The sequence below is a fragment of the Heliangelus exortis genome, chromosome 29 (genome assembly GCF_036169615.1).
Source record: "Heliangelus exortis chromosome 29, bHelExo1.hap1, whole genome shotgun sequence".
Taxonomy (NCBI): Eukaryota; Metazoa; Chordata; class Aves; order Apodiformes; family Trochilidae; genus Heliangelus; species Heliangelus exortis.
In genome coordinates this window covers 3,566,013-3,579,883 of record NC_092450.1, presented here as the reverse complement: position 1 = coordinate 3,579,883, position 13,871 = coordinate 3,566,013, and the positions used below count along the sequence as shown (strand labels likewise).

At 52.4% G+C, this 13,871-nt stretch overlaps 1 protein-coding gene across 2 annotated transcripts; it reads right to left on the bottom strand.

The window, feature by feature from the left end:
• Positions 1–124: 124 nt before the first annotated feature.
• CAVIN1 (caveolae associated protein 1) lies at positions 125–12,776 on the bottom strand. Of its 2 annotated transcripts, none has more exons than XM_071728740.1 (2): positions 12,170–12,776; positions 125–1,916 (listed from the first exon to the last, which is right to left on the bottom strand). In XM_071728740.1, exons 1-2 carry the CDS (start codon positions 12,587–12,589, stop codon positions 1,251–1,253), a joined length of 1,086 nt encoding a protein of 361 aa, XP_071584841.1. In that variant the 5' UTR covers positions 12,590–12,776; the 3' UTR covers positions 125–1,250. The 2 variants fall into 2 exon arrangements, with proteins under 2 accessions (XP_071584841.1, XP_071584842.1); XM_071728741.1 differs by lacking the exon at positions 125–1,916 and adding an exon at positions 6,215–6,413 and having other exon boundaries at positions 12,170–12,744.
• Positions 12,777–13,871: the final 1,095 nt, after the last annotated feature.

The window sequence follows — 13,871 nt, the reverse complement described above, 5'->3', positions numbered from 1 at the left end:
GGCAACGCTGTGGGTGGGGCCCGCGCTCCGCAGCGACCCCGCGTGGGGAGATGGGACCGGTACCGGTACCGGCTGGGGAGACCCGTCGTCCCCGCGCACCCTGCCATGAACAGCCGCACGCTGGTGGTGTAGAAAAGAGACTTTATTAGCTGCGCTCCCGCCGCGATGCGGGAAGGGCCGGGGGCTCCTCGGGGCTCCCGGGGGCTCCTGACCTCGGGGAGGCACCTCCCGGGCACCAACACCGGCCCCGGGACGGGCCCCAGGCCGGGGACAGGCTGGATGCTCTAGGCAAGGAGAAGGAAGAGAATTCTTAGAAGAAAAGCAAGTTTATATATGGGGTTATGTGAGCGGGGGAAGGGCTGAGCCCAGCCACAGACCGGGACGAGCAGGACCGGGGGGCACCCCCCCGCCACCTCCCCACTGGGATCAGCATCCCCGGGACACCCACACCACAGCCCCGGCGGTGTCTGCCCACCCCAGCGGGACCGGGCTGCGGGGGAAGCTGCGGGAAACGGGGAGGGAAGCACAGGAGGTGGGTGCGGGCCTGAGCCGTGCCGGGACCCCCGGGGGAAGGAGATGCTCAGAAAGACTCCAGGTCCGGTTCGGGACTGGTGTCAAGGCGGTTCCGAGCGGCAGGAGCCTCTCGTGGGCTCAGCACAGCCCAGGTCCCCGCTGGGAACGCGTCGCAGCCGCAGGAGCTCCGGGCCTCCGGCACCATCCCGGTCTTCGGGAGGGCAGAGAGGAGCGGACCTGCCCGGTGCTGGTTCTGCTTCGCTGCCCCCAGCAGGACCGGTTCCACTCTTCCCTCCGCTCCCGTGGTTCCCGGTCCGGTCCGTGGGTGCTGCTGCCTGCGGGGGCGTGGGTTGGGCAGCAGAAGGTTCCTTGACACCAGTTCTCTGCTCTGGGAGGACACTTGAGCTTTCCAGGTCTCCTGCCTGGGGTCCGGGACTCTCCACTCAGGGCCCCTCTGCTTGCTGGGGGCTCCCACGCAGCCTGCGGCAGGAATGGTCTGCGAGGGGGATTCACCGTGTAAGAAAAAAACAGTCCCGTGTTCCTAACGTGTGCTAAAACTAACATATAAAATACACCTTGTCCAAGCAGGCGGGGAGGGGATCGGCAGCGGCTCTGCGGGGCAGTAAAGATGCTTCGTGTACGTTCCCCTGGGGCACCAGGGGGCAGAGAGGGAGCTGCAATGGGAACGGTTTCGTCTCCGGCCGTCATCATCCGCAGCCTTCCCGCCCCAGCCCGTCCTACTCGCTGTCGCTCTTGTCCACCAGCACCGCATCCGACTCCTCCGTGATCTCCAGCAGCGTGTGCACCTCGGGGCTCTCCCCACGCATCAGGTCTGAGTTTTCTCCCTCCTCTCCACCAACCTCCACCAGCTCCGTGGCTTTCACTTCCACCTCGCCCTCCCGTATTTTCTTGACGTGGAAAGTGAAGGGGGGCACTTTGTAGACGGCTGTCTTGGACCTGGCATAGATGGTGTGGTCGGGGGTGAAAGACTTCCTCAGCTTGTCCCGAGAGGTCTTCATCTTCTCTCTCCTTTCATTCGTTACAATCTTGGTGCCCAGTTTGTTCATCCTCTTTTCCAGGTTGTGGCGGGTCTTCTCCAAGTTGTGCCGGGTCTTCTCCAGGTTTTCCTTGGTCTTTATCTTAGTCTTCTCCATCTTCTCCTTTGAGAATGCCTTCTTGAAGTCATCCACTCTTTTCATGCCGCTCCTTTTGATGCGCTCTGCCCGTGACTCTTCAATAATCTCTTCAATCTCCACCTCTTCATCCGAGGAGAGCTGGATGTGGTCCTCTTCTGCATGGTCCTCACCCACAGGCACCTCCTCGCCCTCACCTTCCTTCTCCAGCTTCTCACCCTCCTTCAGAGACCTGCTGATGCTCAGCTTAGATGGGAGCTTCACTTCATCCTGCAAGACACAGAGCGGAGCCAGTGAGACACAGACAGCAGCCTGGGGAGGCAGCTCCCCCCATCCCCCCCCCCCGCTCCCCCCCCTGCCAGCAGTGCTGAGCAGAACCATGGATTTGATCCATAATTTTCAGCCAGGCGAGGTCGGGCTGGGCTTGTCCTCCCTCAGGGCACCCAATATGTGACTGCAAAGAGGATCTGCTCCTAGATCTTAGGGCTCTGATGGATTTTGGCTCAGGTGAACCAGCTCTGCTCCTCTGGACCAGTTCCAAACCTGGCTGTGTGGGACGAAGCAGCCCAGCACGGAGAGGGGAGACTTTTCCCTTCCTTCTGTGCCCTGCCACAGTCCCCTCCTCTCCAGCTTCATCCCTTTGACTGCCCAGAGTCCATCCCATGCCCCCAGCCTTCAGTTCCCTTCCCAGGGGTGGGCTTCTAGTGAGACCCCCAGCTGCCCCAGGTCTCGGGGCTGGCCGGGGTCTGTCCCGCAGTGGCCCAGTGCAGATGGCAGAACCATCCGGAACCAGGACCCAGCCACGCCGCCTGCACGCAGCACCCTGGCCCTGGCCTGTGCTCACACCTTCCCAAGGGCTGTGGGGTGCAGAGCTGGGGCTGGGATATCCCTGGGGATGGAGCAGGACACCCTGTTTTTCCCATTTCTCCACTGGGACATCAGCTCTGAACTTGTCCGAGCCCACATCTGAAGGGAGCTCCGGCCCACGCAGCCAGTGCAAGGTTACACTGCCTCTCCCCAGGATGGGGGTGAATTCATTCAGCTTCTCTGCTCTCCCAGGTCAGCCAAGTTTCTGATCCCCGTGGCAGAGGACAAACATGTGCCCGGGAGAGGGACACAGGTCTGGAGCGGGGTTGGTTTTCATCCGAGCAGCACATAGCGTGCGTCCCGGCTGCCATGAATCACTGAGCTGTCCCCAGGACAGGCTGGAAATAGCCCTGCACTGTACACAGCCTCCCAGCTGCAGCCAATGCCCCCAGACTGATTGCCCGAGTGGTTTTAATTAGTGGATCTGTGAGGGAGAGGCCTGGAGCTGCCCAGGTGAGCGCTGACAGAAATCCAGCAGCAGCCCACGGGCAGCGCGTGGAACGGGCACGGGGAGAGGGGCTGAGGGGCTGGAGGAACAGCCCAGAGCTGAGTGAATGGGGATGGAGACCCCAGCCCAGGGCTGCTGGGGGCAGGAGGCAGAGCCTAGGAACCTGGGGAGGTGGGGAGAGCAGTGGGAGGGTCGGGCTGCAGTGTCCCAGGTCAGAACGAGCTCTGCCAGAGCTTTGGTTCTGGGCAGGGAGCTGAGGGAAAGTTCTGCACCCTCCAGATCACAGCTCAGCCCCCAGATTCTTGCTGGAGATTCGTGTGAAGAGGCCAGTGTGTGTTTTCTTCATTTAATTAGCCAGCTCAGGAAAAAACAAAACACATGCTCTCCAGAGGGTCGGGGCTGTCCAGAACAAGCCCACATCACTGAGAAGGTGGATCTGGCTCTCCACAACAACACCTGCTGGAGCAATCTCAGAGACTCCTGGGGACCCTGCCCTTCAAGCTGGGAACACCAGGAACTCCAGCAGCTTCCTTCCCTCAGCCAACACAATGAGCCAGAACAAAGGCATCCCCTTCTCTCCTGGAAACAGGCCATATCCTGCAAACTCAGATCCCTATCAGCCCCTTGTTAGATCCAGAACTCTGTGTGTGTGTGCAGAAAGGAACATCACCTCAAAAACTCTGTGTCTGCCACAGAAATAACCACCTTTCCTCGTGCTACACCAGCCAATCCATCTTCTGACTGACTGCTCAGCAGCATCCTGCAGTTCTCCTCATGGCCATGGAGCCATGGCCACCATCAGGTCCCAGCAGGGGACAGCTCTGAGACCCTAGCCACCTCACCCCACACCCTACACCTGCACAGACCCCCCCTTCATGCTGTCCCACGAGGTGTCCCTACAGACAGCTGCCCCATCCCCGCATGGACTCAGCTCTCCCCTCTCCCACGAGGCTCCTGGTTGCTCATGCACAGAGGCAAAGAGGCAGCAGAGCTATTCCCATATGGAAAGATGCCACAATCCAAACTCCCCCCTCGAGATGTCCCTGAGATTGTTTCTCCAGCTGTTCTTGGGAAATCTCCACAGCCTTCACCCAGCCCCTCTCCAGCAGGGTGGGGTGACCAGGGTGACAGACCCACTGCAGGGCTGTCTCTTGGCCAGGCTCCCAGGTCTCCCATCTCCCTCTCCCACGCCTGCTGTAATTCCTGCATTTTTTCCCTGACTCCTCACCCTTTTACCAGGGCAGCAGACCCTCAGCTGGGGACACTGGGTGGATCTCAGCCCCCTCCTGCAGCCAGGCACACTCCTGATGGTGTCCAGGCCCTGGCTGATGCCCAGGACGGTGATGTGAGCACAACCAACAGCTCTGGCACACCTCATGGGGACGAGTGCCTTGCTGCTGAGCATCCCTCACGTCTCTCCTCCCCACTGGAGAGGTGTGTGAGGTGTCTCTGCCCCCTGTCCCTGCAGACACAGCCCCTCTGCTGGCCACGGAGGACAACAGGACATGGCTGGGACCAGCAAGAACCATCCCAGGTCTAGGGGTGGCTGCCACACAAATTCCCCCTCTGGGCAAGGCACTGTGCACTTTATTTCACTCATGACTCATCTAGATGAGCCACATTTTTAACACCAGGCATTCCAACCACTCTATTTTTACTGGGAAAACACTGACCCTTGCAATGGGCGAGTCCAAAATTCTGGCTCTTGGCATCTCTGCCTCTTGGGGTGTTCAAACCCTGGCTCCCAGTCAGCAGATGCAAACCAGCTCTGCTCTCTGAGAGAGCCTGAGTCCAGCTGGCACAGAGACAGCGGGTAAACAAGATTTCTCAGATTTTTATACCAGCAGAAGAACCCTCCTGCCCTGCTCCCTGCACGAAGCAGAGCTACACCCAGCAAGAGGACGAGTGGCATCCACCCCTGCGTGGGGAAGCTGTTCCCCTGGGGAAGGCTGAGGACACCCAGAGGGGCCCCATGCCCTGCCAGCTGATGGGTGCTGGGCTGCTCTTTCTCCCTCCTACTCTGAACAATCCAGAGCTGTTAGCTCTGCCAGGCAGAGCAGCCTCTGCCTTGAGTGGGTTTTTTATGAGGCTGTTTTCCAGCGAGTTCCCTGGCTCTGAGTCACCCGGGCAGCCCCCAGGGTCGGTGCACACCGCTTGGTTGCTACAACACATGTAAACACTTCCCCTCTGGGATAAAAAACCAACGAGACACAAAGCTGAGCTGCATTCCCAACCCTGCAGAGCTCTTCACCCACTGCAGAGCCTCCAGGCAATGTGGGGAACGTTCCCAAAACACGAGGAGGGTTCCTGGATTGCTCTTGAACAGGCTCTTACTGTCAATGTGTGAAAAAACAGGATCCCAGCACACCCAGCAGCTCCAATCTCCAGCCTGAAGGTTTAATGGAGGGTTTTTCACACACACACACACACATGCTAATCACATCTGCAATTAATTTCATTATTTTTACACAGCACAAACAGTCGAGTTTGGTTGACATGCAGCTGTAACATGCAGAACATGACCAGCTCATCTCCCCAGGCCTACAATGACCAAAAAGGGCTGATCCCTGATGCTGGGGGGTGATCAGAGCTCTCTGCAGCTCCTGCACCAGGCCAGCCCTTCCCCAGCCCCTCTGGCCAGGTCAGAGGAGCTCTGGCCAGGGAGGGGGGAGGCAAAGGGAGGATTAAAAGCATCTGGGGAGAAGCTTTAGGTCACTGAGCCCTGCCAGGGAAAAAAGGGATCTGCACTCCCATTGCCACCACGACCACTCGCTCTGCCAAGCCCTGCAGATGCTTTTCCCTGCTGCCCTCCCACCCGTGCCATGGGAAGGACTCAGTTATTCCCCTGGAGCACGTCACACAGTTTGTGCTCTCTACCTGCCTTTTGATCTGCTTTAAAACAACAACTTCAAACCTTTTCACACTTAAAAACTAAACCTTACAAGAAGCCCAAGGGGACAGGTACTGCCAGAGCTGTTATTTCAGTGGGAGAAACTGAGGCTCAGAGACCAGGCAGGATTTGCCCAGTCACAGCAGCCACCAGCAGAGCCAAGTGCTCCTGGCTGCTGGCCCTTTGTGCAAGCCACACAGTGAGTCCTGAGAGCTCCTCAGCCTCCTCTGTAACGGGGGTGGCCACATGCAGCAAGCGGATTAGTCAACAAAAAGTGGGATTTCTGCCGAGGGAAAGATCAGCCCTGCAGGGGGGAAGGCTGGCAGCAGCCATGAGCAGGCAGAGAGGCAAAGGCTCTGGAACCAGCAGCCTCCAGAGTTTCAGCAGAGGTTCAAAGCCATCTTCAGGGGTTACTCCTGCAGAGGCCCTAAGGTGGTGCCTCCTCCCATGTCCTGGTCTGGGCCGTGGCACTTCCCGCAGCGCGGAGGGAACCGCTCCTGGAGAGGGCTCAGAGGGCAGTCCCTGGCGAAGACTCAAAGCTCACTCTCTGGATCTTCTCAGGCTAAGATGAGGAAAACTGCGTTTCAATGGCCAGCAGAAAGGAGTCACAATGGAAAAACTTACCTGTCCCCACTGGGAATCTGATCAGGAACTAATGGAGTAATGGAGTAATCCGGATTAGTGTGAGAACGGGCAGAGAGAACTGACACAGGGGGATGCTGAGAAACAGGAGAAGCCAAGGAGCAAAGTTTGACAGAAGAGACAGCAAAGATTTATTAGAAAGAATAAATCCACACTGGGATAAGCTAGCTTGTTCTCCAGGAGTATCTCCCTGACTAGCACAAGTCCTTCTCCCCTCTGGAATTTCGTGCACTGTGCAATCTTTCTGGCACGTGTTTCTACCAAGGCCCTTCTCGTTACTCTGTGTCCTGAAAGCTGTGTCCTAAGAGGTTGTATCTTCCCTCTTAGCTGGGGAGGGAGAGCAGCACAGGGCAGGCACAGACCTGGCAGGGAAAAGCAAGGGAGGAAGGGCACAGGGAGAGGAGGAGGCTGTGTTTGGGAAAGTGCTTTTGCCTAAGAGTGAGTCAGAAGAGAGGCAGGGCTGTAGGAAACAGAGAAGTAAATAGACTAAGGAGTCAGAAGGCTTTTTTTTGTTGTTTTTCTCTGACAGCAGAAAAAAAAAAAACCTTCTGATCCTATTATCAGTCTGTTTGTACAACTGGCTTTACTCTCAGAACTGCTCCTCCCAGATAAACCTGTCTCAGCTGATTAATAACTCCAGAGCTGTTTCTGAACAGCAAACCAAAACGATGGAGTTTGCATCACAGATGATGTGCAGGCAGATCTCTGAGGACACTGACATCTGTAGCTGCAGCCTAAACACCCGCAGACATTTTACTCTAAATATTTGATTTTCCCTCTCTGACACTGAGCATCTTTGTTTCTGGTCTTTGTCTTGCAGCTGGACAGTGGACCCACAGTTCTTCCACTCAAATTCCCAGCAGGGAATGCTGGAGAGTTGTGGGACTGTGCCTTACAGAGAGGCAGGGTCTGGCACCAGCTGGCTTCTAATCCCAGACCTACAAACTGGGTTACATCTGCCCCACTGGAGAGTTTTTCCCCACTGTGTGCCCACGAGGGGTTAATTTATTTCTGCTCAGGGCCTGTATCTAGCTTACAAATGGGAAAATGAGCCACGATCTCACTGGAAGAATGCTCCAGCCACAGCCCAGTGAGCATGACTGGCAAATTCTGCACTTCATTGTACTCCTGGGGGCAGTGGCCCTGCTGGCATCACACAGAGATCATGACAGATGCTCAGACCCACTGCTGGCAGGCACCAGAGAGGCCTGAGAGACATAAAAGTGATCAGAAGGAATATTACCTTTGATTTTATTTTCATGAGCCACTAACCAGTCAATCTAACCCTGTCCCAACTGGCCAAGCAGCCTCTGACCCTTTGCTCTGAGACAAATTATTGCTGCAGAGCTCTCTGTGTAGCTGTAACACTGAAAGGATTTCAGCAAAACACAGTCCTGGCACTGACTGCTCATAAATAATACCTGGGAAATTAAATATTAATGCCATTGATCCCAGGCTGCAGCAGAGAAATCCATGCTCCAGAGCTGTCTTTTGGTAGAAAGACTGATAATATGCACTAAGAAAAATTCAGAATTAGTAATTTGAAAGAAAACTATAGCTTGACAGGCTGTTCAGGAGGTGGGGAGAGCCCAGGAGCAGTGGTACCTGGGTTTGTGCTCCTTGTGCTTCCCACCAGAGCCCTGAGCTCCTGCTCTTTTTCCACGCTCTCCTTTGAGGAGCTAAAAATGAGGCAGTTCAGGTCTGGCCTCTGAATCTGTCGTGTGTGGGTTTGAAATTCATCCCTCCTCCCCACCACTGACAATGCTGGTGCTCTCCTCCCTATAAGGCCCACTCCAGGCACAAAACCCAAGCTGGGCTATTTATATTTCCACATCCAGCCCTACCTACCCTGCACATTGTGTGGCTGAGCTTCACGTTTGTGCCTGGCTCCTGCAGCCACCCAACCCTTCCCTGCCAGCCCAGAGAGCTGAGGAGCCCCTCAGGAACCCCTGAACCCTGCAGGGGGGGAGCAGCCTCTGTGGAAGGGGTGCAGAGGGGCTGCTCCCCTCCAGGAACCCCCCTGCCCACTGCCTGCAGCCCCACAGCCACCCCAAAATAAAGGACCAGCACACTTTAGAAATCTGATTAATTTTCTCCTGATCTAGCTAGCAAAACACAACCCTCACATGGAGTTTGAGCCCTGCTCCCAAGGTGCCAAAAGCTCTTATTTGCACTCCTGAAAATAGTCCCTCTGTGACTCAGGACCCAGCACCTCCAACCTGTGAAGAGCTGATTTATCTTCACCTCCTCTTATCCCTCAGGACCACGCAGTATTAAACACCTACAGAGCATAATTTTTACTCAGCTCTCCTGCTAGGAAATAGCCAGCCACTGGTTTTCTGTAATCTTCGTGTCCTTCAGATGAGATTAGCTCTTGTTTTCCAAAAGAAAAGCCTAATAAATCTTTGCACATTTAGCTACAGCAACTGAAAATGCAATTGCACAGGGCAGTTAATGACAGACTTGTTTTGTTGTTAGAAAGTAGTAATGATATTGCTCACAGAATTAATTATATTTCAAAAAAGTCTCTAACATAGATTTGATAGGCAGTAGCTTGTGAGAAGTTAAAAGCTGAATTAGAAAACAAGTTATTTTGTAACTTATTTTGCCTTTTAATGACAGACACAGCTAGGAAAACAGGGAATTTTCCTCATTTAAACCCCCAGAGTGCAGCCCATGATAAAGCTTTGGGTTTACAGATTCGAGGGAATTTTTTTTTTTTTTTTAAATGCCATGATTATTAATACTGAAACACAGAAGGATATTAGTAAACAGATGAACCAGCAGGAATCAACAAGGATTCTTGCAACAAATATTATTGCTCAGTACCAGCAAAGCAGATGAACATCACGCTTGATTTGATAAATACCTTTACAAAGTACACACAAAAATACAACTTTTTTCTCTACAGAGAGTTATTTTATAAATGTGTTGGCATTATCTGTTTAGAATAATCCCCAACAAAGATCCAGTCTTGTCACTGATGTGCCCAGAATGACTCTGACAAAATAGCCACATGAATAAATCGTGACACAAAGTTGTTTTTGCAGCTCTGCTGTGCATTTCCCACTGTCAGCCTTTGTCAGGAGTTTCAGAAGGATGACAACCCCCCATACTGGTGACACACCCTATAAAAATCCTGTCCCTCCCAGGAAAAAAAAAAAAAAAGCAGATTGAAAACCCCCAAAGCCCCCCAAAACAAAACCTCCAAGATCCCCCAGAACATTTGACTTTTTCAGACCACAAGGTGTCCACAAATAAGGAAGAGTCCCACATAAACCAGATTATTTTTCCTTGCACCAAGCCCTACAACTCAAGTTTCTGTACAATGGAAATTACCCAATGATGTTTTTATAGAGAATTCTACAGAATAATGCGACCCTCTTTTCTGTATGAGAAATAATAATTAATGTAGCTGTGAGACTGTGGGTTAATACACTTCAGAGACCTTATCTGCTGACCAAAAATTTACCTGTCCATCATATGCAGGAAAGAGCAGTCAGGCTACTGCAGAGCACTACAACATGCCCCATCCTTCCAGGGGATTCCCTGTGGTCTGGCCTTCAAATTCTCCTGTCCTTGCCACAGGAATGCAGCTCAATACTGCTATCAATAAAATATTTGTTACCTTGGCATGTTAATATCATTACTACCACTTTCTTTCTAGCATTCAGACATCAAAAGCCCATCATGGATTTTGTTTTTCAGTTTAAGCACCAATTTAAGAGGTAATCAAACATTTCTCCTCCAAGAGAGACCTTCACCCTCCACAAGTCTGCACCCCACTGCCACATCTCTGCTCTCCTCGGGTTGGATCCTGACCCAAGCTCTGCTCCTGCTTCCTGCAGCAGCACCAGGATTCCCACCAGGGTGCAAAAACCTCACACAAAGCAAACCCAGAGACCTTCTCACTCGTGCTCTTTGGCCTTACAGTCAAACCACACTGAATTCCATGCCCCAGGTTTCCTGCAGAAACAGGAGTGCTTTTTCATATTCGAAGAGAAATCCAACTCAACATTCACAAGCAGCAGAAAACAGCCCAAAAAAACAGCCCACAAAATGACAACCTGCCAATGCTTTGGATGCTTCCACAGGACCTAGAAGCTTGTCAGCTTCCTACCAATTTCCGTAACCCACATGGAATTCTGTGTTTCAACAATTCCCTTCACTCTTCTCATCTTGCAATGTTTGTTGCTTCTACAGCACATTTAGAGTTCTATTTTATTTTCCATGGACAGATCATCCTCCCCCAAAAGCCTGACACAAAGAACTTGTACCAAATCTTTAAATAACTGCTTAGGTTGCTCGTGTGCTCTCAGCAGGCTCCAGTATTTCAGTTTTTCAGGTATGTTAAAACTACAAACACTTAAGTTCTGAATCAGCATCAGAGGCCCCGTACGTGCTGGATTCCTGAGCCTATTATGATCAGTTCTCTCTCTCTTTTTTTTTTTTTTTTTTTTTTTTTTTTAATGTCTCTCTCTTCCTGTGATCAGCACTGGATGCTTCTCCATTTGTCCCTGACACTGTCTATTATTAACCTAGAGGCTTCTAACTGAACCATTAACTATTTCATTCACTTTGACTCTGGCCCAATGTAAGTTTTCCCTGCTAAAGAACACCAGCTCCAGGCAGGAAAACTGACAGCAACATATTCCTCACTTTCTTCTTGTTTAGTATCAAAGGAAGAGTCCAACACTCTAAATACCAAGCAAACTGAAGCTGTTACTGAAACCAGACAAGTAGGAGATTCAAGACTTGCAGGCTGCAGAAAAAAGAGCATAAAAATCTGTACAAGCACCATGGCAAAGGCTGCTCTGAGCACCAGAGATCCCAAGGAACTGTTCCCTATTTCCCTATTTCCCCAGCCAGTGAGATTAACCCCAGTGCAGGGGCTACTGACTCTTGTTGTTATCAGATGCATGTCACAAATCTGAAATATCATCACTCTCCACGTAGCAATACACACGTTGCCTCCCAGTAGAAAAGGCTCTGGCAGATGGATTTACAACACCCCCACCCAGAATCCAGTGCATTCTTGTTCTTTTTTTAGCTAAGCAGTAAAATCAGGTTATTTTGATACTTCTGGTCCATAGCAATGAGTGCTTAGAGCTACTCTCACTATCTTTGCTGAAGTTCCTGTTAAATGTAACAACTCTGTCACACCTTATCTAAGAACACACAGACAATGTTAAATCATGAATGAGAGCTCCTTCCGACCCGTGGTTTGGGCAGTCAGGGATTTGGGGACAGTGATGCAGTGTGAGATCCCTGGGCAAAGGCAACAGAACCACAGAACCACCCAGGTTGGAAAAGACCTCTGAGATCATTAAATCCAACCCTTAACCCACTCCCCCCGTGGTTCCCAGCCCATGGCACTCAGTGCCACATCCAGTCTCTTCTTAAAAACCTCCAGGGACGGAGAATCCACCCCCTCCCTGAGCAGCCCATTCCAATGCCTGAGCACCCTCTTAGGGAAGAATTTTTTCCTCATATCCAACCTAAACCTCCCCTGACAGAGCTTTAGGCCATGCCCTCTTGGCTGACTGGTAGCTACTTGGGAGCAACACCCTCTTAAACAAACGAAGCGGTGACACAGCGACCCTCAGACCCTCAGAACGAGGTGGTGACACAGCGACCCTCAGACCCTCAGAACGAGGTGGTGACACAGCTCCTTACCTGGTAGATCATGACTTTGAAGTTCCTGCGTTTCAGCAGCTCTGCCTCGTTGGCCTCCAGCTTCTTGATCTGCCCAGCTTGCTTCTCCAGGTTCTGCCTCACAGTCTTCACGTTGACGCTCACCTTGCGCACTTTTTCCAGCATTTTGTTGACGGTGTTGCTGGTGGTGGTGTGTGCCTTTGTCAGCTTGGTTAACTCTCCCTGGATGCTGGTCACCGCGCTATCCATCTCTTGCTGTCTCTCCTCCAGCTGTGTTTGGGTCATCTGGATCTGATCCACAGCTCCGATGATCTTGTCCAGAAGGGTCAGCACCATCACGCCGTTGATCTGGTCGGGTTTGATGGGCTCCTCGGGTGCCTGCTCCTCAGAGGCCTCAGAAACAGTTGGTGGTTCAATAATTTGCAAAGTCGTGTCCTCCATGATTGCCTGGGAGTCCTGGCTAGCAGAGCCTGGAGACGCTGTCACTCCAGGGAGAGGGAGAGAGAGAGAGGAGGGAAAACTAAACCCGAGCCTGGGTTAAGCTCTGTGCTGGGAGAGCCGCCAGGAATGGAGAGCAGAGTGTGTGGAGGTCTGTGCTGCAATTCAAATGGCACAGCTCTGCACAGCCACCCAGCAAAACTGCCCTGCAAAACTTTCCAGCCCTGCAGGTCATTGGCTGACTCCACCTCAGCTGTATAAAAAGGAGCCCGCTGCCAAATGCCTGATGACCCACCCTTTCTGAAATGATTAAAATAGCTGGAGGGGAGGCGATGGCTCTGCCTGCAAACACAGGCACAGCACGGGGAGGAATGCAAAGCTCTGGGACTGCAGCCACCTCTCCTTTAGCATAACTCTAAAGGCATAATAAGTAATGAGAGGAAAAAACAAAAGCCTCGAGTGAGCGGCTCAGGAAGCTGCTGGAAAAAAGTGATCCCATCTGGGCACAGCTGGATACATCAAAGAGAGGCTGACTCCAACAACAGCACAGAGCAAAGCTCAGCTGGAACAGGCAGAATGTTTGCCAACAGCCAGCTTGTCTCTAGGGACAACAGAGCCTGGTTTTCAATACTTGAACAAAAGTCTGTGCCTCGGGTTGTGCAGCTACAGCACACAACTCATCGTGCACATGCAGACTCCCACACATGTGAACACACACAGCATCCCCACTCGTGGCACTCACACTGTGCTGTGCAGCTCTCTGTGCAGATTTAACACAGGAAGAAGCAGAACTCACTCCTGAAGTGAGGTCAGTCCCACCTCACAGCTCTGCCACCCTCCATCCTTCCACAAATCTGGAACAGGACTGCCACAGGCAGGGTGTGTTTCAGCACAAGCCACACAAAAAACTACTTGGAAGCACTGCCCAAATCTGAGGTGTTGCATAAGGCTTTATCAGTAAATAAAATACTAATAGTTTCAGAAGGTAACAGCACGAGTGTTGCTTTGAAAAGTATGGGGAAGAAGTCACCCTTACTCTGCTAACTTTTAACCTCAGTATGGACACAAAGCAATTCACAATCTTATGCAGTTTACACCTCATGGAGCCACCTTGGTGCCTCAGAGGATACCCAGGTGCCACCCCAAACTTTCTGCCCCAACCCAGAGCCAAGTCCAGGTCTGTGAAGAAGAAACCCCAGATTTTGAGAGTGACCTTGGGTGACACCTTTGTCACTGCCACCTCTGTTGGCCCAGCTGAAGGAACCAAACTCCCCAGACAGTCCTG

What these genes read in the sequence shown, in the direction of transcription:
- CAVIN1 (XM_071728740.1), bottom strand. Translation starts at nt 12,589, where the DNA reads ATGGAGGACACGACTTTGCAAATTATTGAACCACCAACTGTTTCTGAG. An exon ending in TCAAAGTCATGATCTACCAG is followed by an intron (nt 1,917 to 12,169) that starts GTAAGGAGCTGT and finishes TGTGTCTTGCAG; the next exon opens with GATGAAGTGAAGCTCCCATC.